The sequence below is a fragment of the Parasteatoda tepidariorum genome, chromosome 9, assembly GCF_982258835.1.
Source record: "Parasteatoda tepidariorum strain Cologne lab strain chromosome 9, Ptep-v5.0, whole genome shotgun sequence".
Taxonomy (NCBI): Eukaryota; Metazoa; Arthropoda; class Arachnida; order Araneae; family Theridiidae; genus Parasteatoda; species Parasteatoda tepidariorum.
This window is the reverse complement of record NC_141763.1, coordinates 18,979,102-19,005,822: the sequence shown is the minus strand read 5'-3', so window position 1 is coordinate 19,005,822 and position 26,721 is coordinate 18,979,102. Positions and strand designations below refer to the sequence as shown.

The following is a 26,721-nucleotide window of genomic DNA, read 5'->3' as shown; positions in this document are numbered from 1 at the left end:
AAGAGGAAAAAACATTTTTTTATTAAACACAATGGAGCAAATTTGGATTTACAGATTTTGCACAAAGACAATGAATATCCATATGGAATGCTAATTAAACGAATATAAGTCACAAGTTACAAACAAAACTTACACTACGGTTTAGATGTTTCTAGGGCAAAAAATATTGGAAAAACTATATGTCTTTAACAAGGGAATCCATAGATCAATGTTTATAGGGAATTTAGCAAAAATGATATGTTGATTCAAAAAAAGCTTTCGTCCATCAGCGAGAGAAACAATATTGATTAAATTTTCAGAATGTTGATAGACTGCACGAGAATGAAAATGAAGGGGGGAAGTTCGACGTCGATGCAATATTTAAAAACTTTGGAAAAAAAAAAACTCCGTCCTTCTCCTAAAAATCAAAAGTTCGACAATGGTTTTCGTTTCGAAATAGGGGAGGTTGTCAATGAATAGTCAAAGAAGTTAAAATGAAGTGCCAAAATGCAGTCAAAGATGAAAAAGAATAATTAGTAGAATGAGACATCCAATAGACGACCATCAATACGAAGATTACGCATATAATCTGAGAAAGAGTTAAGGAAATTACAAAGATTATTTAACAAAAATATAAATAAACCATGTCTTCAAACAGTCACTGCTCATTAACTTCTTATATGCTTAACTAGATCATAAAGGAATAATTTTATATCATTAGATGATTTTTTACATTAAGAAAACAAATAAAAATAAATGAGCAATTATTGAGTGATACATTTTAATTTAAGAAGATCCATCTTTTCATACACTGTTAATTTTTCTAAAATAAATAACAAAAACCTGAATTAGAACACCTCCAAAAATAAATGTTCAAAAATATTTTTTTCAAATGTATAATAATGGCAACACATTAATGCACCTAATATTAATCGGTTGGAAAAAAATATACATTTAATCCTTTACATCAACATCAAACCATGTTATTTTAAATATTAACCAGAAGAATAAATTATTATTAACCTAGAGGTATTATTTTTAGATTATTATTATAGGTTTAGTAGAATCCAACTTTTAACAAGATCCCAATAATGATAAAAAAGAGATATTGATTTGAAAAATAAGATAATAAAATAAAAAAATTTACAGTATTATTTTATTGGTTTAAGATAAACAGTAACAGAATAGTAAGCACAGTTTAATTATTAACTAATTTCTAATTTCATACATTAATTTCTGGGCATTCCTCAAATTTAAATTTTAGGGAGCAACTAAATATATCATACCCTTATGCAAAAAAAATGAAAATATTAAACAAAGATCAAGTAAAATATTACTGTCACACTGTATGGTTTACTTTGCTAGTAGGCAGAAACTTACTGAGAATACAATTAAAGGCATTTAAGTTATGGTTATAAAAAAATTATCAACACAAAATTTGTAAAACATAAAGTGATCTCTCATTTATGTGCCCTTTTCTTACAGTCCTGGATGGGGATATATAAAAACAGTGATAACTTTTATTCGTTTATGTTCTGTTTTGAAAATACACCTCTCACTTATGCATAGTGCAAAAATTTTCACTTTGAAAAGGTTACTTAGTACTGTAGTAAGTACACAAGTTTACTTACCACAAGAACGTTCCTCTTTTTGCTATGGCTTTCTTGGGATGCTTTCATCCTTTTGAAAAGGTTACTTAGTACTGTAGTAAGTACACAAGTTTACTTACCACAAGAACGTTCCTCTTTTTGCTATGGCTTTCTTGGGATGCTTTCATCCTTATCGTTTTAAAAACACAATAAAATTTAATGTAACTTGTGAATTAAATGCTGCTAAAATTGCAAAAGACAGTTAATTTTATCAAAATGAGGGCAAATGAAAGTATTGAAAAGGCAATAAGCCTATTGGTTTCAGATGATAAAATATACAGCAATCTTTCTTCCCTTGAAAGGAATGTTTTTAATATCGAACACGGGTTCATCAACTTTTTCCTCAATAGTTTTATAAGTTCTTTTTTAGCTTGTTTGTAGTTTTTTGTATTCTCATTATTTTCATTTTTGAGAATTTTTGGTTCCACATATTTTGATTGAGGTGACTTTTTTTTTTTTTTTCATTGTGTCTGGTACCTGCATGTCACTAGCCTTTACTTTTTTCAGAATAGTGTAGCTATTTAGTGTATTCAAACTATTGGAAGATTTCTCCAATTTGATCTTAGCATTAGAAGTCTATCAAAACATCCCAACAGAACGCAATTTTAAGCAGACATGTTTCAACAATTTTCATGCAACTTTTGGAATGTAATTTCACATAATTTTTCAATCCGCTTAGAACTTCTTTTGAAATAAAAATAAATATCAACGAGGAGTCATAAATGTTAAGAACTAACCCTTTAGACAGCTAAATTTAGAAGATAACAAATATCAAAGCAAATTCGATTGAAACTTTCTCAAAACAGTCACAACGCTCGCCTTCTTTTTCACCCTCACAGGTGCATTATCAGACACTAAAAATATGCAGTTTGTAATAGGTATTTTGAGGATCTTTAAAAGACCTATAACAAAGTTTCCAGTATTTATAACAGTGCTATCATTACTTAAAGCTAGTAAACCTAATAAATTATTCTCAACAGATTTTGATTCGAGATTGAAAAAAAGTAACAATCACGATATACAGCTTCGAATAAAAATCGTTGCTATCGTCAGTAGCAACTGAAAAGGGCTGTCTTTAGAAAATAATCGTTAATTTTTCAGTTACTCAAGCAGCCAACTTTCCCAGAATACTATTTTTTATTTTATTTTATGACCGCCGTTGAACAGTCGACCCAATTTTTGGGTTTACGACTACAAATGTTCAACGCCGTAGCCTTGTAATTTTGAACCAATCCAGAAGACAAGGAAACTCCTGGATCGGTACTCCCATAATACTTGTAGATTTTGTTCTTCCACATCTATAGTTGTTTGCAAGTTCGTTATCAGAAAAAAATAGTTTCCAATAAAGGCCCAATATCATCATACAGCTTATGGGCAGGTTGTGTTTTAATAAGAATGATGCAAACAGACATTCTGCACATATTATTCCTTAGTCACCCCATTTTTCAAAGATGTTTTTCTTTTACAGTCATTCATAATAAAATAAATTCGAATAATCCACAAGTAAGTTTTTCTACCGAGTGGAATCAAAAATTGGAAAGAAGAAAAAAACTTCAGCACTGCCAGATTTTGAAACATAACTTTACCCTCATAATCTCAAAAAAAAGTACACTAAAGAAAACTTAGCAGTCTTTTGGTTTTGTGGAAACAAAACTTCAAACTAAAAATAAGATAAAGCAAATCAATGTCCTTGATGCAATTTGCATGTGCTCATCATGGAGGAGCATCATAGGCAAATGCATTAAAAGATGCTGTCAAAAAGCAGTACAGTGCCCGCCGCTAATAAAATCACTGGATAATAAAATCAGCCGCTTTATAAAGTAAAATCGGCAAGAACCGAATCGTTACAATATTAATACATGTTAAAAGCATCCTTTAATAAAATCAATGCCGCCGCTTTTTAAAATCAAAATTTTGACTACATAATAAATCAAAAGTGCAATATTTCAGCTTTTTTTGTTCTTATTTATAAAATTTTATTTTAGTTTAAAGTTAGTTTAGTTTAAAGACTTTTTTAGAAGAAGCAACAGTTACTCACAAGCCTGTGAAACTGGTGTGGTTATCATTTTCCTGCGATATTCATAGTGTAAGAGTTAAGGAAAAGTGTGGGTGGTAAGCGGCGAGTTCATAGAAATCAATGTCAATTCCTTGACTTGAATGAAGTTTGGAGAAACCTATCTCATTCAACAGGGGGTCGAATTCTTATCTTAATTTTTTTTGAATGAACCATAGAAGGGAGAGAAGTTTCTTTTGTTATCTATCTTAACAGAGAATATGAATAGATTTCCAAAAACTGTGCGCATGTTCCGTAGCTATTGATGATAACCTGCAATCATCAGGAGAAAAATCTGATTCTGAAATTGTTACCGATATCAAAAATTTCAAAGTTATTTTCAATCAAGAAATGGAGGAATCAAACTCAGAAGATGAAATAAACTCATCAGTGCCATCTTCAATGGAAGTCAGAAAAGCACTTAATGTATTGCGGCAAGCTTAGAACAAAGAGGAGGAAATATCGAAAACTATAAACTCTCAAATGATGTTGAAAAGTTAATTTTAAGTACTGCAACTCAAGCAACCATTGATCGGTTACTATTTGCAATTTAATCTTATGTAGGGTTTTACTTTATTAAAATAATTAAATTAGTTAAAATGAAACATTAACGTTGTCATTATTTCAGCTTTTAAAGTGTGTGCATTTAGAATGCAAAAAATTAGATTTTTTTTTTTTTTTTTTCAAATGTTGAATCGCCTCTTAATAAAATCAGCCGCTTAATAAAATCAAAAGAACATAAAACGAAAGTGATTTTAATAAACGGCGGGCACTGTATTTTATGTTTGCTTCCAGAAGAAACTAAATGTGAGGAGCCAGATAATGAAAATGACATAAGCGAAGATAATTAGAATGCTGTATCTAGTGGACTGGGTGATTGTACTTTCAACGAATTTGTTGACGGAGATGAAAATTTAATCACAACACAGTTGCAGGAAATTGGAGAAATTTCAGCTGAAATAAACAGTAGTGACATGGGAGAAGAGATAGATGAAAATGATGAAGATACTACAAAAGTTCCAACTCACACAGCCGCTTTAGAGCCAATAGAAACCCTGCATGATTACTTTCAATTTCTTTCATGAAGCGAAGGTGCTTTTATACATCTTGACGGACCTTTAAAATTTTATTCAACAACCCCCAAAAATAAACTTTGATTTTAAATTATTTTACAAGAAATTCATAATCAGAATCAAAATTAAATTTAAGCATTTTTTTTAAATACTAATTTATAGTTAAATGCATTGAATTTTGAACCTCATCTTATTTAAATGTTCAGTAGAGTATACATAGGATTAATTAGCAATATAATGTAGTAAAAGTATTGATGTTCTATTTTTAAGCCCTTTATTATGGTTTCCATGTTTTTCTTGTGGTCCCCTGCCTTCGCCTATAAATGAGAGATTAGTGTAATTTAAAACCTATAAGACAGCTAATTACAAATGATCAGCCAAATGAATTGATTCAAAAGGATACCAATAGCACGTTGTGCTTCACGTTCAGATGTAAATCGAATAACAGCATTTCCACGACCTTTCATCTCCGTGTACCGTATATCCCCTAAATAAAAGAATACTTATAAATAGAGAGATTATACAGATTGAGAAAAAAACAATTTTCTAATTTTATAACATTTATAAATATGTTTTGAATAAACTGATATCACATGTGCTTATCAATTAGCAGGCCCAACGAATGCTAATAAGATTCGGACTAAATGCTTAACAAGTGAAAATTCAATTATTATATCAAAACTTATAAACTGTGATTTATCTTTCAGTTCAATAAAATATAAATAATGCCTGAGTGTCAGAATGAATACAGTTAAGATTCGCACCAGCATAAGGACATTGCAACAATTGTCAACAAGTCATTATCCATTGATAAATTTATGACTAGAAATATTTACTTATATCGACACTCATATTATCGTTCAGAATTTCAAAAACTGTGAAAACCCATAACAATATTGCCTAAAAAGTGATAGACAAATGTGAATTAACAACAGAATCATCTCAAATAGAGCACCTCATAAAGTAATTACTCAAAAGCACGATTCCGGACTCTTGTGTCACAAAATTTTAGTGTTAAAAATCTTCCTAGTTTGAATACTATTTGGAAATTTAGAGCAATAATTGTTTAAAAAGAAGAAAGGAAAAAAAACTGGATTTACTATGGGCGGGGGTAATTGTGAGCCCAAGTCAAAATCCCGGAAAATTTTTTGAATTAAAAAAAAAGTTTAAATTGAAAAATTAGAAAAAAAATTCGAACATTTTTTTCCCCCTTTTTCTCAATATTTCTTAGTTTAATTAAAATATTTTTAAAATTTTACACATAGCTATATCATTTACGCATACCTACGATGACCTGGAGAAGCAATTAAAATCTACAAATATGTCTTTCTTTCTTGAGTTCATGATTATAACAATTATTTACTGATAAAAAATGAATATTAATCATGAATATAAGCTTAAAGTATATCTCTGGCTCTCCCTTACAAACAAATAAAAAAAACTGTGTTTTTAAGTTCCACCTTTGAAAATTTGATTTCCGGAAACTTCTGTGATCAATGATTTTTTTAAACGTCTGAACTTTCGATCTCCGAAAACTTCCGGATCACTGTTAGCGAAAAATCCGAGAATCCGGATTTTTTTCGGAGCACTATCAGCCCTGCTATGGGATTAAGCAGGTAAAAAAATAATAATATTATTTCTTTAATGTACTATTCAAGGATCACACACTTCAAATATTAGTAAAATGAAAAATGAGATTTTTAAAACTATACCATGTCAAAAATATTTGAAAATTAAAACTTACAACATTTTAAATTATAATGCTGTTTTTATTGCATAAATATGTACAATAATTTATAAATTTCCTAAAATATGTGTAGAACCTGTTGATTGTAAAACCTTAATTTATTTACATTTGCCTACCATATTGTATTTTTAGCCCAAAACATAACTTATGTAGTTCCACTCAATCGCTAATTTTATTGCTTGTGTGAAACCTAAATACAGATGAACCTTGATTATCTGAACCTTTTTAATCCAGATACCTTTGTTAAGATAAGTAAGAAGTGTCTTTCTTCTTTTTTACACACGCACACACTTAATATTTTTTGTTTTCTCCCGATTTCAATAGTATGCGCTATTATAATTCAGCAGTAAACGAAGCCCTTAGAGTAAAAAGAGATTTATAAGGACATCAGGGGCACATCTCCAAGAGCACAAACTCCCCAAGCAGCTGTTTCTTTACATCCATTCAGTTTTCCTTTGACATGTAGTTAAGCTCAGCGTAACAATGACAAAATATAATAAAAAGAGTTGTAATGTTAAATTTTAAAGAAAGAAGCGAATATTTGCAATAAAAATATAATTGTGTTTTGACCCATTGTAGCTTGTGTATGTTCCCATAAGCAGAATATTTTCAAATGTTCTGCAACAGGACTTATTAATTTATACAAATGTTCTGCAAGCATTTCACAGCGAAAAGAGGTCAACTTAAAGTTAAAATATTATATTTTCTTTCATTAAAATACAGGGTCATGCACAGATACACTACATTATTTTTTAAACCAAGACCAACATTCTTGATTTGTTACTTTTTCAATCACTTTTGAAGTACAAAATTTTGCTAATGACGATGATGATGAATTATTAATAAAATGCATATGATATAAAGGTCCGAAAATTAAAGTAAGGGCTGCCTTAAAAGAATGTATGAGATTAGGGTTGGGGATTGTTCTGCAAAACTATCGGAGGCATGTGGACGGGAGGTCGCGGGAAAACGCTGTCACTAATTCAAGATACAAATTGTTCTGCAGGACTTGATTTGTTCTGCGACGTACGTCACAGTTTTAGGCACTTTCTGCTTCTGGGTGTATGTTATTGTTAGACTCTTTAAAAAAGTTATGCAAATATATAGTATATAAGTTTAATCATTTGTTTTTAGTTTACATTTGGTTTGCAGATGGATGTGCTTTCAATTATATGCCCAGTGTAATTATGAGTTTAAAGGTCAAATTTATTTATTGTTTGTCATTTTTTTTTGTATTTAATTTTTTTATTTTAAAATAACTACTTCATATCATTTATTCATAATTTAATACAAACATCAATTTAATTTAATACATATAATAAATTTTGATATACATTAATCACTATTTTCTTTAATAAGCACACTTATATCCAGATAAATTATGTGCGCTTAAACTATTTTCAATTTATGAATATTTTGGTCAATTAAATGAAATTTATAAGGGTGCTTTTTTGTTCACAAAAAGATAAGACAAATTTATGTTGAGAAACTAAACTAGTGTTTCCATTGGGAAACAAAAACTAGTGTCTTATTTTTTTGTTGAGAAATACTGATTATTCATTACAGAAAGTGATTATTCATACTGATTATTCATTCGAATTAATAAGACTGCCTAAAGAATACACTGATGTTTAACCAGTTCTGATATCAGGACACAGAAAATCGCCTGAACAGATTAGATAATTAGTGTCTTGTTTTAGTTAGAACTGGAGAAAATATACCTTTACATTAATGTTATTCTTTACAACTGGTGACTTATATCTCTGCCTTATCTATATTGTGTTATGTAGTTCTTTACGCAGGGATGAGATTAGTTAGAAAGTAAAAAAAAGGAAATCCAAGAATATATATATATATATGTTTACAAAAATTTGACAAAAAAAAGTGCAATTTTTAAACCTGTAAACCATGTGATTATAAATCCTGATATGAGGCTTTTAAATCACGTGAATATGAAACTCTACATCGAATTTAAAAAATGCGGAAATACAAATCATGATACGTAATTTTTAGATCACTAAAATAGGAATCACGATGCATAATTTTTAAATCCTGAACATTACAACCACAAAAACGAATCACGACATTGGACTTTAAGCTCGCATGAATACGAATTGCTACATAAGGTTTTAAAAGCGAGTAAATACAAATCGCGATATTGGATTTTTAAATCTCGTAAATAAGAATCGCAATGTACGATATTTAAATCGCCTGAATAAGAATTGCAACGTTCGACTTTTAAATCAGGTACATACGAAAATCGATGTTTGATAATAAAATCGTGATTTTAAAAATGGATAAATACAAAACACGATATTGGATTTTTTAATCTCGTAAATAAGAGTCATAATGTTAGATATTTAAACAGCGTAAATAAGAATTGCAGTGTGAATTTTTTTTTAATCAGGTAAATATGAAAATCGATGATTGATATTAAAATCGAGTGAATAAGTATCGAGATATTTGCAGAGTCTGAACTTGGAACTTTAAACAAAAGCGAGATATTTATATTAAAAAAAATTTTTTTTTTTTTTTTTAAAAACGAAACTTTTAGAGAATTGGAGTTTTTCATAAAAAAGGCTGAAATTCGAGGGACGAAAGCGAAAAAATCTCATCCCTGTATAAAGGTCAACCAGTTTTATTCCAAGGAAATGATTTTTAGAAACTTCAGAGGGAGGAATGAGGACTTCAATAATTTCGCTACACGGAAAATTAAATTCCTCATGAAATAGTTTAACTTGTGCAAAATAAATTTTTTTTAACAGAAATTAGCGGGGGAAATAGAAAATTCTGAAGGAGAAAAAAAAAAAGCGGAAATCCGCGAATCCGCAGAAGAATCACATTCCTGTTTATGACACAGCAGAACAAAGATGTCAGTCAGAGAAATATTGGTTTATGAAATTAGCTGCAGAATAAAATATCGGAGGCAACAATTAAGAATTGTTGCGTTAAATAACTGGATAACTTTGTAGAATTTTGTCTTTTTTAGATTACATTCTTAAGTAATAATTAATTTCCTTCATAGAAAAAATAGTAATACCAGGATCAAAATATTGTTGTCATAAACTATTTATTTGCTAGTATAAATGTCGGACAGAAATATATACTGTCTGAGTGTACTCATGTAATGATGGTGTCGCTCTGAATCATCTATACTTAAAATATATTATGTTCTTTATCATATTGCAGAAGAAAGATATTCTTCTGAGAAATATTGGTATTTGGAATTGGTAACAGAATAAAAATTTTGGAGACAGCAATGTAGAATCTACTGCACGTTAAGTAATTGGACAAATTTGAATAGAAATTTGTGAATTTGAACTTGTTTGTTTTTCAGACAGTATTCTTAATGAATGGGGTGGGAAGTTCTTGTATGCAAGAAAACAGCCAGGTTGAAGTTTGTAAAAATTATATCAATGAACAAAAGGTTAATCTTCTAAAGTAAATATTGGTTTAAGAACAGGATAAATACTGTTGAACATCATTAAGTATCTGGGCAAGTTTGTATGGATTTTCGCCCTTTTCAAACCACATTCCTAATGAATAATCTGGGGAGAAAAATTTTTGTATATAAAAAAGCAGACAAGTTGAAGATAGGAAAATCTAAATTAATATTCAAAGAGTTTATCTTCGAAGATAAATATTGGTATCTGAACAGTATATATGGATATTGCTGAACTAGCTATTATTTATCTTCCTGCTCACTAAGATAAGAGCAATACTATTATCAGTATCGAAAAATTGTTAAGTCAAAAAAATGCTTTTTTAATCTGACGGTATCAATAGCCCAGACAAAAATACAGGCCTACCATTGGAGAAATATAGGCATTGGAGAAATAAAATAATGGAGATTTTACCAGCGACATTTCTTAGGCTACAAGTCAAGTTTTGATACATCATGGATAATCATGTAAGTCAAAAAGAGACATTCAAAATTGGATATAATATAAACACTTACATTAAGCGAAGTAAAAAATATGTATATAAATCTTAATCTTAAGAAGATTTTTTAAAATCATTATTTATAATTACTTGAACTATAAACACTCAACATACTGCAGTACTGGCAATAGCAGCAACTGTTGAAGTATAAGAGAAGTATTTTTGCCATCAACAGACAGTTTACCGCCAATTTTTTTTTCTTTTTAAATTTCTTCAACGAATACGGAGAAATCTGAGAATATACCGGTAAACAGGAGATAGTCGTAAAATGCAGGAGTATTTGTTAAAAAACAGGAGACTTGGCAGGTATGTATAGGTATTAGAAAATTAAGATATATTGGTAGCTGGAAGGAAATAATGGTATATAAAGATATATAGATATCAAGATAAAGATTTTGTCCAACTTGCAATTAATCATCTTGGTGTCAAACACTACTTATAGAAAATATTTTGTATCAGGAGATGCAAGATATTTCAGAGGAAATGAAATTTATTTAAAGAGATTGGACAGACACTGACACAAGAAAAAGACATCAAAATGTGAAGGAAAATAAAATCACTTTTTTTTACCAATGTCTCGGAAACGTTCCCTTAGATTTTGCCATGTGTAAGACTGTGGAAGCTAGAAAAAGAAAATTATAAGTCACTAAACAAAAATACAGAATATTGGACCAATACAAACTATAGAGAATAAATGAAAACTCATATATCAAGACTAACTACCATTTTTGGAATTCTAGAGTGACTTGAAATAAACGACAAAAAACAAAGAAATATGCACTGTTTAAGAAATAGTACAATAAGTACACAGTTTTCATTTCTCCTAAACTGATTGTTACAAACTTTTCTTCTCCAAGCATTGTTTCTTGGTATTAAACAGCTACTTGCTCTTCTCCTTGATTGGCTCTCAATAGCTACATTTGGATTGGAATGCTTATAACAGACACATTTCTCAGTTGAAATGTAACATAGAATGAAATCCACAATTAGTGTTTTTACTGGCTGAAACTCAACTAAGAAACAGGTACTTTCAAGAATTGAAATGTATCAGAGCCAGTTGCATTCAGATTTGGTTGGGTGTGAATTAGTAATGTGTACACATAGTTATTGGAAAAATGAAATGTAGCAAAAAAATGCAGTTACATTTCCAATTGGTTGGTAGTCAATTCGTAATAGAAATAGATTGCAATGGCCGTATATTATATTGCTGCTTGTTCTCCTCCATGACTGGCTTTCACTCACACATCAATAGCTACATTTGGATTGGAAATGTTATAACAAACATATTTCTCAGTAGAAATATAATATAGAACGAAATTTACAATCAGTGCTTTTATTGGTTAAAACTCAACTAAGGAACAGATACTTTCACAAATTGATAGGTATGATCGACAGCTGCATTTAGATTTGGTTAGTTAATTTTTGATGAGAAAAAAATGTAGCAAAAATGCAGGAACATTTCCAAATGGTTGGTTGTTAATTAGCAATAGAAATAGATTGCACCAACCAAATATATCTAAGAGCTTATTAATATATATTTAAAAAAATAGCTGTTGTTAGTCTGATATATTCATAAGTACAAAAATAGACTAAGACAGCGGTTCCCAAAAAATGTGTTCCACAGAGCCCTATGGTTCAGTGGAAAAAGTCACAGAGTTTACAAGAGTTAGGACTAGTTTGTGACTTGCAAAAACCTAAAGCGAAAATGCAGTTGTGTTAAATTACACGATTGGTCAAGCTAGAAAACATAACACCAGCACAGAAAATTTGGAAACCATGTATAACAGAAATACTGTGTTCTTGAAGATATATTAAAAAGTTGTTTTTAGATGTTTAACAACTCCATTCGAGACCTGTGAATGATATTGAACTACTTGGCTTTTTGGCCAATATTTGATATACTTTAATTGGGGTTCGGCAACAAAGAGGTCGATCAAACTGGCAAATCAAATAGGGTTCCAAAATCAAAGGAATAAAAAATTGGGAACCGCTGGTCTAAGCTGGACATTCAATTTAGTAATAAATAAAACCAAATCAAATTGAGTTGTTCAGTCTTTCACAAATTTAAATAATAACAGGTAATAGTTTATAATGACACGAAACAAAATAAATCTAAGGTATCCAGATTAATTCAACTGTAATACAAACAGACTAATTGTCCAAATGAAAAAAAAAAAAAAAATCTCACCCTTATTGTATATTTTTAGCAAAACTTTGGAACCCTTATTGTATCAAAGACTATGACATCAGAAATAGATATTATACACTTTTTTCATCTCCAAGAAACATATTTATACAGTGGAACATTGATAACTTGAAGCAGAATTGAAAGACGAAAACAGATTCAGTTATTGAAAAAGTTGACTAAGGCATCAGAAATATTCCAGCCATTATTAAAGAAACATTATTCGAAATTCCACCTTTTAGAGTCTTAAAGTTAGTAATTTTGAGACTAGTTTTCTATTTCAATCATTAGCTAAATAAATCTATTTAATTCAAATCTATAACCAATCATAATTTCTATTTTAATCATTAGCTTAAATTCACAGCATAAATTCTTAATTCATAAAAAGAAAAAGGGAGTATACTTAGAAAGCAATTTTTTTCCTTCAATTATCTACTAGCAATGTAATTTTACTGAAACTGTTTTCCAAGGAGATTTGCAAAATCCCAATATTGTAATCAAAGTTCACAAAATGAAGCAGATTGAAATTTTAATATTCCACCTTCAATAACTGTCAATTTGAAACATGTAACAGATTACTGTAAATTAAATTGATAGTGATGCACTTGCCACACAAGTCAGTTCAACTTATTGAATAATAATATTTTTGCCTCATTTAAAAATTATTTTACTACCTTTATAAAGATATTGAGGACAGATTGTAAATCAGAAAGAACTCAAGATTTTAAAAAAAATGGATGGAATTCAGTACAGGTTGTAACTGCAACATGAAAAAAATTATCAATAATTTGCCGTTTTAAAGATTTACTTTACAAAATTATTGAAAAACTGTTTAAACAATATGATGTGCAACTTACATTTCTCACAATAAGAGTATCAGAGCTTCGTCCAGTACGATATCCATCATCTCCTCGATCATAACCTCTGTCGTAATCGCCATAGCCCAATCCACCAGAGCCGACAGCACTTCCACCAAGAGACAATCCTCCAGCACCACCAAGTCCTCCAGTTAATCCAGCTCCCAGTCCTCCTCCTAAGCCACTATTTCCAAGACCAGCAGATGAGTTAGAAAGGCTACCTAGACCACCAGAAAGAAGACTGGCACTACCAACAGCAGAAGAGCCAGTGGCACCAAGTCCTACACCCACACCAGCTCCCATTCCAGAGAAACTGCGCTCGTTCAGGCTCATACCGATGCCAGCCAATCCGGGGATACCAGTGGCATTAGCTCCAACTACAGCAGGAGCTATCTGGTTTGACATCAGACCAAGGGATCCGGCTCCGACGCCTCCAATGCCTGATACATTAGCTAGAGCTGCTGAACTTAAATTGTTCAAAGCAGAAGTATCTGAAACACATTTTTAATTTAAATAAAAAAAAATTATATCAAGTACTTAAACATTTTATAAATGCCAGGCTTAAGAGCAGGAAAAGAACGAAAAGTGTGAAAATATCTATCAGCTCAAAGCATAAAAATAAAAGCATGTGAAATTATTTTATGCAAAAAGAAAACATTTAAATTATTACTATTTAAAGTTTATTTTATTTTTATGTTTTTCTTTTTGCTACATGATGTGTAGCAAAAAGAAAGAGAATAAAATAATAAAAATTTAATTTCTTCGGAAGTTTAGAAAATCAGAAAGACTGAAATATTAGATACGTAACTGAAATATATAAGAAGTTTTGATTGAGTATGCCATTGCAATGTTTTATTCTTCCTTTCAAGCAAATTAAATTTACCTTACATAACTTGTTGCTGTTTCTAATGCTACTTGCCACACGGGTAAGTCTGCTTGGTGAAATCGAGCAAATTTAAGGCAGAGTATGCGTTTTTTGTTTTCCAGTGGCACCATCTATGGCCAAGAATTCGACTTCTGCCACACCATACGTCACACCCGTTTATAGGACGGACCCATACATTCATCCACAGATCGTAATTTTGACCTGAATCAGAGAAAGATCACTCTCCAATCCAGTTCCCCCAGAGGTATTGATTTCTACATAACTTGAATCCTCCAAACATAGAACCCCAAAGTCAAAATTGCAGTAATATATATACACTGCTTTTCCAATGAACTCGGACCCAAAACTGTTTTTTCCGATGCATGAAGAGAAAACTCCGAAACAGCCAGGACTAACATTCAGGGGGTTAAATTATTTTAAAAAAATAAATATAAAAAACATTTAACGCTTTCAGTGGCAAGTGATCCAGAAATAAAAACAAAATAATGAAAACTGTAAAATATATAGGAATTAGATTTAACAAAATCATCAATAATCTAAGATCTGCTAAAAAATCTCATGCAAAAAAAAAAAAATTTATTGTTCTCCAGTATATTATTAAACATTCTTACTTGATAAATGAAGGGGAAGCCCATTTGCACCAAGACCTTTTCCAACACTTTGAAGACCCTCTAAAAAACAGCATTATAAAATAATGAATAAATTAATGTCCGAAACTAAACAAAAATTACAAACATTTAAAAATCTATGGTAAAAAAGGGTCTTACCAGGTAAACGTTTATCTTCAGCATCATCATGGTGCTTTTTATCCTAATAAAAGAAGAAAATTAGACAAATCATTAAGTTTTCCACAACTACAAACACTTCAGATTACTTCTAAGAAATTTAATTCCATTTAAAAGGGCTCTAAAAAACACTTCTTTCTTCAAAGCTCGTTTATCGATAAGCAACGCAAGGGTCCCTCACTTGCAAAGTCCCGAATCTAGATTGCCACAATGGGCGAAAAAGGAATTGTGGATGAACAATAAAATGATTAACTGAAGATCAGGTATGGCAAGTTCCTTTCACAGTGAAAAAAACTGTCTTTGAAGAAATGTGTTTCTTCCAACCCAAGCGGAAGAAACTCTTTTTAATAAAGAAATTTTCAGCGGGTTAGAATTTAAGTTAGTATAAATAATGTTTTTTCTTTTATTTTCAAGTCATTTTTAAATAAGTGAAAGCATAAGAGCAAAAATCAAAAAGAAAAATTAATGTAATGAGTTATTTAATAAATTAAAACTTTCTTATTATTACTATGATAAAAAAGATTTCGAAAAATAAAATATTTAATATTCTAAAGGTTATAAGTTATACTTTAATATAAGAAATGCTTGTTTAACATAGAATAAATATGTAGTTAAAGTGATACTTTATTTACATCTCACTAGAGCTGTGCATTTGGCTGTCTGGGAAATATCCTTGAGCATGATCTGAAGTTAAGTCATCACTTGATCCTCTGTAGAGGTGACAGCACCTCTATGTTGGCAGCCAGCCTGCACACACTTTACAATCGAACACTTTTAAGGAGGACCAATACCATGCACCTACCTTCCCTATGCAAACTGATCAAAGAGGCCATTCACCTGCTTTGAGCCAAGCATTTATATATTCTTTGACAAAAAAAGCTTTATATATTTAAAGAAAAAACTTAGAAAATATTGATAGATATTGAATTGATAGAAAATTTACAAACAGCCCAACTCACCATTCTCACACTCATCGTTCTGTTGTAAAATTTTTGACCATTGAACATAGCTGTAAAAGTGTTAAGGTAGAAATAGACAATCAAATTAAACTTAAAACTCAATAATAGAAAATGATAACTTTAGTTTTATTATAAAAATTAAAAAATTATACTTAATGAAAAAAATATAATAAACTGTAACATACCATAATACTTTTTTTGCTTATTTAGAATACAGTTCTTTTTGCATTGGGGCCGTTCAAAAAGTATGTACACAAAAATAGAGAAATTTTTATCCCTTCCCCCCTTCGTACATTACTGTACATAAGGTTTTACCCCTCCCTTAGAATACGTACATTATATTAAAATAATTATGTTTTAAATAAAATTAAATATTTATTTAAAATAATTTATTCATTTAAATTATTTAAACAATGACACCCAACTTTATTTTTGCTGTATGCTTATAATGTACGTATGTATAATTCCTCCCCCCTCCCCACTGTACAAAACCATACAAAATAGCAAATCCCCTTCCTCCCCCCTTCGGGATGTACGTACTTTTTGAACGGGCTCCATTCTTACATTTTCAGGGCAGCAGAGACTAAAATTACTAATAAAAATTAAAAAAATGAAACAGTAGGACAAAAAATACATAAAAACAGTGCCTAGTGCTTTGTATTTATCCAACCAACTTACAACATTGAATTAAGTTGAGTTATTGGTTCTATTCCATGATCTTCTCATTTTGTGCAGCCACATTTTTTTTAAACAATTTGTTTCACAAATAAGGGGAAAAGTATTAATGAATATTTTAAAATTATAGTTGCCAACATGGACAGTAAAAAAATCCAGTAGATTTTACAAAATAAAATAAACTTCATGATAATTGTAGCATAATGTACAGAATATTTTACACATAGGGAATTTTAGAATTATTAAAATAGGAAAAATGCAAAATTACCCAGTTATAATTAACATTAAATGAATTTCAAATTTTATGGATTATGTTTACTTATATTTTTGAATAGTGATAGACATTTAATTCATCAAAGATAATTAAGATTTTTTAATTAATTTAAGAAGGGAATTCTGGATAAAAATAAACTAAAAATTTTCCAACAAAAAGCTTTAAACTGATTTTGATAAATGAGGCCAGCTTCATTATGTAGGAATACTTATTTAAATATTAGGAATATTCAGGAATACTTGTTTAAATATTGAAACAAGCAATAATCTGAGTGAAAATTCCATTTTAATTGGGATTTCTTTTAGAAAACTTATTCAATTTTAGTGAATTTTCTAAAATAGTGCAAAAACTAGGAGAATTTTTATTAAACCAGTAGACCAGGAGCTGTTAAAGTCCAGTAGTCTACTAGAAAATTCAGAAGAGTTAGCACTTATGTGACATGTATTTCAAAAATGCAAAGCAATGAAGAGAAAAAAAAGGATACAGATTGCTTGTACAGCTTCTACGGGATGACCCATTTCAATCGTTCCATGACCTTTACTATTGCCATCTTCATCTCTCTTTAAGTCGATTTTCACAACTCTGCCAGCTAATTTGAAAACTTCTTCTAATTTTTGGGTGGATACTTTATAATCAAGCTAAAAATAATAATAAGACACTAACGAAACCTATTTCACATGTACTATAGATGTTGGTAAAAAAATAAACTGCATACAAAGCCCGCCAATGCACATGCAGATGCACAATTTACACATAAAATTTGAGTTTTATTGTTGAAAAATTTTACAGAAAATAAAAATACTAAAAGTTATTTTTTGTAAAAATTATTTTTTTTAAAGAATCCTTTATATCATGTAAAAACAAAATAAGCTATAGCTCTTTTAAAACAGCAAAGGTTGCTGAAATATCATACTTAGAAATATACTTTAACATACACACCAAGTTTTAAATTTATTTAGTGATTCTTATTAACATCTGTTGAAATTTCTCTTAGCACTCAAAACAAAATAGTGTAACAGATATGGAACATTTTTCATATGAGGCAACAATATTAATCAATGCATTAAAAATAGATGCTAAAAATCTATTAAATATTTTTTTTTCCAAATCTATTTATGTTACAGATTCTTACATATTCTCTTAATTTTTAAAAATCTGTTTTTGCAAAAGGGGGTGATACTCTCCATTTTTTTCAGCAATGAAAGCACAGCTAGTACAAAATATTTATAAAAACTTCAATGTACAAAATATTAATTTGAAACTTTTTAGAAGCAATCAAATTTGCTTGAAACTTAATAGAAGCAATCAAATTTTCAATCAGTTGAGTTCTTTCAGGACAATGGAAAAAACTAAAATCAACCAATAGAAATCAAAATCAATGAAAAGATTTTATTTAAAAATCGCCAGAATTAAGTTTTAAATTAAGTCACTATCATATATAAAGGTAAGAGTTAAAGTATAAATATAATACAACACGACAGGAGAAAAATATAGAACTTCAAACTTACATTGGCCACAAAAACTCTGTTAGTCAGTGGCCCAGATATTCCCAAAGCATCTAAAAATTGTGGACTTAAACCATAAGTATTGTACTGAGGAGCACTGCTGTTTCCAAGTCCAGCAATACCCGGATAATCATCTCTATCTCTGTCTAGACTGCTTCCACCAATACTGCGGTTTCTGCCCAACGGTTTTCCAGTTTTGTCTCTATCCACATCAAAATCCTACAAGATAGATAAAAAATACATGGATACATAAATAAAAGTTTTGATGCTTGAAAATGTTTATGTATTTTACTATTTATTTTTAAAGAATGAGCATTACCTCTTTAACAACGAGTTGGCGTCCTTTGAATTCGTACCTGTGTAATAAGTCCACCGCTTTTTGTACAGATGAAGCTTCTTTAAACTCTACAATCCTAAAAAAGAAATAAATAAAAACATTAGGCAACCTTAAAAAAAATTCTATTTATACAAAATTATAAACATTGATAGTAAAAATAAAAAAATAATAATAACAATAAAAACTTCAGACAGTCTATTTCTAATAAGAGATCATACTAAAATTCAATTATTCCACTTAAAATTTTATAAAAAGAAAAAAAACATTTTTTACACACTTTTTTGGAAAAAATTAAGTTAGAATTAAGTTATATAAAAATAAATAAACAAAAAAAAACAAAAAAGGAGGTTTGTGAGTTAAGAAAAAAATTATGAATTTATGTACAGTAGAGAACCAATTATCCGGGATGCTCGGGACCATCGCTATCCCGGATATCTGAATTTCCCGGTTTTCTGGATCGACCAAAAAGTGTCGATAATCGATGTTTTATCGCACCCGAAGTACAAGGAAAAAGTGTAATGCAAAGTAAGAGAAAAAAGAAAGGTACTCCTAACTTTAAAAAGAAAAATGGTAGAAATATAACATTTAAAAGAATAAAAAAATTTGCAAGTTTAGACAAGAAATAAAGTTTAAAAAATACAAAATTCTCATATTTATTTTTTAAAAATAATTACAATTCCTAAATTAAATAATATAAACAAAACCAATGATTAAATAACGCAATATATTTCATACCTAATTATACGGGGGGAAACGATAAAATAAAAGGAAAACTTATTAATCTAAATAAAAACACTTGAAAATTATCGAACCGAAACGATAGTTAAAAAAAGCACTAGCATAAATATTAAAACCCGGAACAAAGCAAGATCAACGGAATTAAAAAAAAAAAAAAAACCCTAATGGTAAAATTTATGAATAAAAAGAACTAATTTATTGAGTGCGAAATTTATCGCGAAAAGAAAAAAAATCAAACGTAGTGGAATCAGAAAAACAAAACTGCAATCTGCTTCATAAAATAATCCTATGTTTAAATTAATAAACAATTCTCATTTTATTTTATTTTTTTTGTTGATAAAAACAAGATTTTTAATTACAGCAGATGTGATTCCACACCAAGAAAAACTTGCAATTGATACCGCTCTTCCAAAGAATGAGAATTTATTCAAAAGAAAAAGATTTTATTTTTATTAGTCGATGTCAAATAAATATATTTTTCTCTTTTCTTTTTCTGTTCACTGATATGCATGCAATGCATTTTCCCCACCATCCATGCATTTATACACAAGTAGATAGATATGAATAATTCTGCATCAAATTTTCTCCGCCAAAAAAAACTCTTTAATGCATCATACAACTAAATTTACATTATTTCTCATCATATTTCGTTTTTACGTAAAGAGAGATTTTACTTATAATAATTCAAATTCTTAATAAAATTAAAAAATTTCATATTTAGTTTCATCAGCAAACGTCTAATTATACAACATGTAACTTCTACATCACGAGATATGGTATCAAAGGTACATGGTATTTAATGATTCTTCATGGAACAATGAATTAGATCTGACAACAAGTAAAAAATCTACTACAGAAATGACAAAGACAGTAATAGACTATGCAATTGGAAATAAAACTTATGTAATATATATATATATATATATATATATAACTTCTAGCAACGGATTTTGCCGATCACTGGTCAAGTGGTTACTGTACTACAGGGCCAGTGGTTGTGGGTTCGAATCCCACTGTAGGTATGGATGTAACTTTCTCTCTGTGTTCAATGTCCTTTTTTTTGTGTGAATGTAACCTGTCCTATAAACGGGTTAGTGGTTGCATGTAGTGGGCGACGCTACTCCAACGCCAGGGCTTTAGCCACAGATGCCCACAGGGAGAGTAGCAATTCTGAGGCAATTGGGAAATGAACCCAAGTGCCCCCAATTAAAAAAAAAAATATGATTTTTTAAAAAAGGAAGATTTTGAAAGTTAACTCAGGGTGTACCCTGAATGTCCTTAAAGTGTAAAAAAAAGTTGGATCATTAATAAATTAACTCAAATAATTTCTATTTATAACTAAGACACAAAATCTATATTATATAAAACGCTAATATGTACGTATGTATCAATAAGACCGATGATATTTCTTTTCTCGCGCTGGCAACAGTTTTCATTTTTAATTGATTGGATTCGGAGCGCAAGAGCACATAGTGAGCATCATATGGCTAATCTATGTTACATAAAACACTAATACGTTTTAATTGATAGGCTTTGGCGCGCAAGAGCACGTAGTGAGCATATCATATGTCTAATCGGGTGAATTCTCACTGAATTATCAAAAAAATTCTCACAAAATTATCTTCATCGAAGCCGATGCTTTACATCCGGCGTTCAGTACTATTTCATATTGTTTTACAACACATGGTTTTAGCCCTCTGGTCGGAAATACTTTAAAACAAAATTTACAAAAGTTACTTTTCTCAACAACTGAAATTTAGAATAGTGTGATTAAGAAAAATATGTGAACTGTTTGCAATTTCAAATTAATAATTAAATGCACAGGTTTAGAATTTCCTACAGTGAAAAGTTTTCGGAACTTCAGTGTTCTAAAAAGTATACAAAAGCTAGACGTTAAGAGCTTATCCAACGAGCGAGCATCGGATTGCGAAGCAATCCGAAATGAACTGCAAAAGCAGTTCTGGGGGTTGGCGAGCGCCAGCGAGCAGGGGGCGAAGCCTCCTAGTAAATTTTAAACTACTAAATATTCAATGCATTTTTGCAAAATTTAAAGAAAATTACAATAAAAAAAGACATTTATCACAAAAGACACATACAGAATTACAAGTAGTGCATTGTACGTATGAAATTGATAAAAATTTGCATTTATTTTTTCAAAGATTGTGAAATGAAAGCTTTTGCTTTTTACAAAAACTGGTATTTAAATGACAATGATTAAAATAAATAATAATAAAATATATATTATTGTTAAATTAGAAATCTTATGGGTGAAACAGAATTAGAAAATATGAGAATGATTTAAATATCTTACAATCAAAAGCAAACAGTATGCAAATTTTTGTTTTAATTTATAATTTTGCGTAACCAGTTAGCGACATAACAACTGATATATTAAATCATTAATTGGCGAACTAACTTACCCACAACCTCTAAACTTTCCATTTTCATCTTCAAATAACTCTACATAAGAAACATCGCCAACTGAAACAAATAATATATAAAAGATGTAACAAAGAAATCAAATCATAATCAAAAAATTTCCTATTGTACATATAGCTTATCATAATTATAGAATTTCATTCTGTTGTATTAAATTAGTTCTGCAACTGGAATTGCATCATACCCACGTCATCCCAAATACATCATTTATCCATATATTAGATAAAAATATGTACAAAAATGTCAAATTTTTAAAAGTAAGGTTATCAAATGATGCCTTTAGCTTAAAATCTGCAGTAAAAAGTGACTTTTTTTCATGATTATAAAGCAGATTCTACTTAATTGTCATATTGCTAAATGAACATTTAAAAAAAAATTCTGAATTTATAAACAATTCTAAAAAATGTAGCAAAATTCAACATTGCAGGATATTCCTTGAGGACAAATAAGAGTTTTTTAAAATTCTCAGATCGACCAATAACGATGAATGCAGCTTCAGGGAAGTCTACAACCATGAGCCACCATAAGGTTTAAGTCTTAACATTAATTTTGCCTACAGTGCTAAATAAAGCCTTCACAAATTCAACTTCGGTAGTCTCACAAATTCAACTTAAGGAAAAATGGTAGTTTCACAAAATACTTTTTCTTAAAAAAAAAAATTTTATCCCTTAAGAAACGATAAATCCTTTTTTTTTACCATATTTTTGTGTCGATTTTTTAATATAATTTTTAATTTTTCACAAATTATGTCTAAATTTTCACAAAATAGGTACCTCTCAGAAAAACCTAGACAGACCCCTGATAATGAAATAGCTTTAAGCTTTAGGTGGTCCTACCAAAATAAATTCTCACAAAACCAAAAAAACTGAGGAAAGTTCTTTTAGTCGCAGGAAAAATCTTATTAGCAATCAAGCTACTTAACTGTTCAAATCATGTACAATATAATTAAAATAATTACTATAATTATGATTCATATTATAAATCACGCATAAAAAATGTAGCCTAAATTAAATCATGTACAATACTTATAGAATTACTACTATAATTATATATCATGCATGAAAAATGTAGCCAAAATTATGAAGCTGATTCAAGAGCATCTGTTGCAACCTTTAGTTCATTTAAACCAGGGTTGTGTTTTTGCCGTCAAAAACTGGTTTTTGACATGACAGTGGTAAAAACCGTCAAAAACCTACTGTTTTCTTTAATTTATGGCATATAGCGGACAATATATTATTTTCACATAATTGCCTTTATAAATGAATGTTGTAAATGATTGCTATTGATTTTGCAACTATATACATGTCTTCTTATAAAAGGATATACATTCATACAGAAATATTGTAATATACTTATTGAAAATAGTGATACTTACTTTTATCATTATAGCTTGATTTGCAAATGATTCAAAATTTTGCACTTCTTAATTGTTAGAAATAAACAAACAAACAAACAAAAAAGCTTGGAACTATTAATAAATTCAAAAACTAAAAAGAAGAATTTAAAATTTGGCATTTCTTAAATATTAGAAATAATTTAAACAAAACTTTCAAAACTTGTAACTACTAACAAACTCTAAGTCAAGAATGACTTGACATTCTTCAGTAATGTAATATGCCAAACAAAATGATGCTTGGAAATGTTGAAAATTTTGTTCAGTATCCTAATATTTTACTTCAAATAGTATGTTTCGATAATGTTGTTGTTGGGAAAATGCAAGAATCTGTTCTTAAATATCTTTTAACAACTTTTTTTCCAATTTTATTGATCAAAAGAATTAATTTTAAATTATAAGCAGTTAAACTCAAATAAAAATACAGTTTTACCAAAACTATGGGTTTTTAGCAGAGGGGTTTTTGACATGACGGTAAAAACCGTCATGTGTCAAAAACTTGCCAACCCTGATTTAAACTATAACTATTCTTATGTGACTTATTAATGAACAACTGTTATTTTTTCTATTTTGTCCCAGTTCTTCCAAAACAAAACATTAAACCTGACTCTAAAAATCATCATAAATTAAGATGTACCTTACTCGGGTTGAGGAGAAAGATATTTTTAACGAAAAATAAGTACCTTTTAAGCACTTAAGAATACTTATAATCACTTTCCCCCTAAACCCTTCAAAAAATCACAATTCAGATATGTGTAGTAATAAAAATTATTTCTATCTATAGTTTTAAGTTCTTAATTTATAAACATAAAATCAACAAAATGCAAAAATATTTTCAGGCTTTACATAATTGTGATAAAATAACTAGTTTCTGATGAATATTTCAGAAAAACTTGTGAAAATCAGGCTTTTTATGTAATTTATAATGAAAATAGTTACAGCAAGGAAATATCTCATTTCGAAATATGGGAAATTAAGCCCCTTTTACAAACCCCCAATAAAAAAAGCACCTTTAAAGGCTCTTAATAAACGTTAATAGAAAATAAGCACCTTTCAGCACTTTCTAAAAACACTACGCACCTTGCCTACAGTCAAAATTAAAATACCTTTTTTTACGTACCTTTATCCCTAAATAAATCTTTAACAGTTGTCCACTTGCAGTCATAAGGTATGTTAGCCACATATATTCTCCGGTTTGTGGGTGCTCTTGTGCGTCTAGAACGAGGTGATCTTGAACGGTTACGACTCCGAGAATTTCGGTTCATACTAGAATCTCTACTGCGGTTAGACTTATTTTTATCAAGAGGAGACCGAGATCTAAAAGAATTTTTATTCATTAGATTCTTATATGTAACTGGCAAAATTATCATGATTTGCAATACTTGATTATAGAATAATAATGGTTAATTTATGGTTAGCAAATAAGTTTTGGTTTAGCCATGAGAAAAATTATTTTGAATGTGTAACAATAAATAAACTAAATACTTTCTTACTTGGTCACCTAGTAAAATTATCTATACATTTATTTATTTTTTTCTTATGAAGATAAGTAATTTTCTTCAATTTGTTATGAACAAAAGCACACTTTAATTTCAGTTTCTTGAAAATTTATCGAATGAATGATTAATATATCTAACATATGTTACTATAGCAAATATTTCTCTTTGAATTTATGCAGATCTTAAACTAGCTAGAAAAGTGTGAAAAAATTAATGAATTATAACTAATCATGATTTTAAACTTTTTGACAAATTATTAATTTTTTCAACATGTAGTTTAAATATAAATTTTATGAAAGCAATTAAATTATGTTTCAAAATCAGTTTGTCCTGCACATTTAATTTTATTTGATATAAAAATAATCTACAATTTAGTTTTATCAAATTTGAGCAATTCCTTAAAATCATGACTTTGAATCATAAGGGTGTAAATAACTTTTAAACATTTATCTATCCCAATAAGGATTTTCTTTTAGCATTACTTAATGGATTAATTAAATGATTATAAGCTCCATTGGGACCTAAATCAATTTTCAGTGTCTCCCTATAAGCAAAATGAAAATGTATGCTTATAATATATATATGTGTATAATAAATATATACATATATAACATATACACACTTATTGAGACATATAAGTTAAGTTTCATGTAAATTTAACAAGTCTTTCTCACAAGATTATCAAACAGTTACATATTTTTGCACTTTCATTTTAAGCTTATGATAGTTTTAGGGGATGGGCTTGGTTTATATTTTAGAATGTTTAGATTTAAAAATTTTAATTAAACTGCATTTAAACATTCCTTCCAAATAAAATAGAATTACATGCGCGATATTGGTGCGGCTTCAGGTGACCCCCGGTTAGCTTCCATGGAAAGTCGTAAAAACCCGACAGAATTCATAACAGCAAATAAAATGGAATTAATTTAATTTCTTCCCTTGGGCGGCCCAGTACGTAGAATTAGTACATTCTGTATATGTAAGAAATGCAGAATGCTAAAACGATTACTACAACAAGACAATTTGAAGTGCAAACTATAGTGAATTCAATTGAAACATTATACTCATCATAATCTATTGGTTTGAATGATCAGTTACGAATTAACACCTAATTTCAGTTATCTAGGGTTACGTTAAAATAGGCTTAAGAATACTAAAAGAAACAAAAATATTTTAATTGACAAATAAATTAAATAAACATTTCGCAATAAGCAGAAAATTCATAAAATAAAAAAGAGGACAGACAACATGAAATTAATTCTTCAATGAAGCGACTAACCGTCGATCATTTTGATCTTTTTTAATTACATCTCCCCACTTATCACCATCCATATTTTTACTATTAGAGTTGTTATTAAGTGATTCACTCTCCATATAGTACAAGAGAAGCCTGAATCAACAGTAAGGCAAAATGAAAAGGCAAGAAATAATACTGTCGTAACAGCAATTAGATAAAAAAGAGCGAAGTTAATATTAGATATACAAACGCCACTTTGAAATTTTTTGTAACTTTTATTTATTTTTTTCCTTCTGCCGGATGATTTCGATGCTTTTCGATACAATAAACGATTATTTATATATTGCATATATTTTTGCAATTTAAATATATATTGCTTAGAAACTCAGTATAATATTTTTCAATTTTAAAGCAAAGTACAATGTTGATTACTTTTATGACGTTTTGTCAATTTTTAATTTAAAAAATTCTTTTTTTCATGAAATTTTAACAGAGTGTTCCTTAACTAA

General features: G+C 29.3%; 1 protein-coding gene across 2 annotated transcripts; it reads right to left on the bottom strand.

Annotated features, from left to right (window-relative positions):
- LOC107439164 (myelin expression factor 2) lies at positions 1-26,682 on the bottom strand. Of its 2 annotated transcripts, XM_016051655.2 has the most exons (13): positions 26,255-26,682; positions 24,597-24,793; positions 22,065-22,125; positions 18,889-18,982; positions 18,573-18,788; positions 17,549-17,702; positions 16,116-16,165; positions 15,139-15,181; positions 14,983-15,042; positions 13,486-13,976; positions 11,014-11,065; positions 5,158-5,241; positions 1-568 (listed from the first exon to the last, which is right to left on the bottom strand). In XM_016051655.2, the coding sequence occupies exons 1-13, from the start codon at positions 26,347-26,349 to the stop codon at positions 513-515; spliced, it is 1,653 nt and encodes a 550-aa protein (XP_015907141.1). In that variant the 5' UTR covers positions 26,350-26,682; the 3' UTR covers positions 1-512. The 2 variants fall into 2 exon arrangements, 1 of the variants encoding a protein (XP_015907141.1); XR_001583490.2 differs by lacking the exon at positions 11,014-11,065 and having other exon boundaries at positions 26,255-26,535.
- Positions 26,683-26,721: the final 39 nt, after the last annotated feature.

Coding starts and splice junctions, on each gene's coding strand:
- LOC107439164 (XM_016051655.2), bottom strand. CDS start 26,349: ATGGAGAGTGAATCACTTAATAACAACTCTAATAGTAAAAATATGGAT. Junction 22,126..24,596: donor AGATTTATTTAGGGATAAAG/GTACGTAAAAAA, acceptor TATTTGTTTCAG/TTGGCGATGTTTCTTATGTA. Junction 17,703..18,572: donor ACAGAGTTTTTGTGGCCAAT/GTAAGTTTGAAG, acceptor TATTATTTTTAG/CTTGATTATAAAGTATCCAC.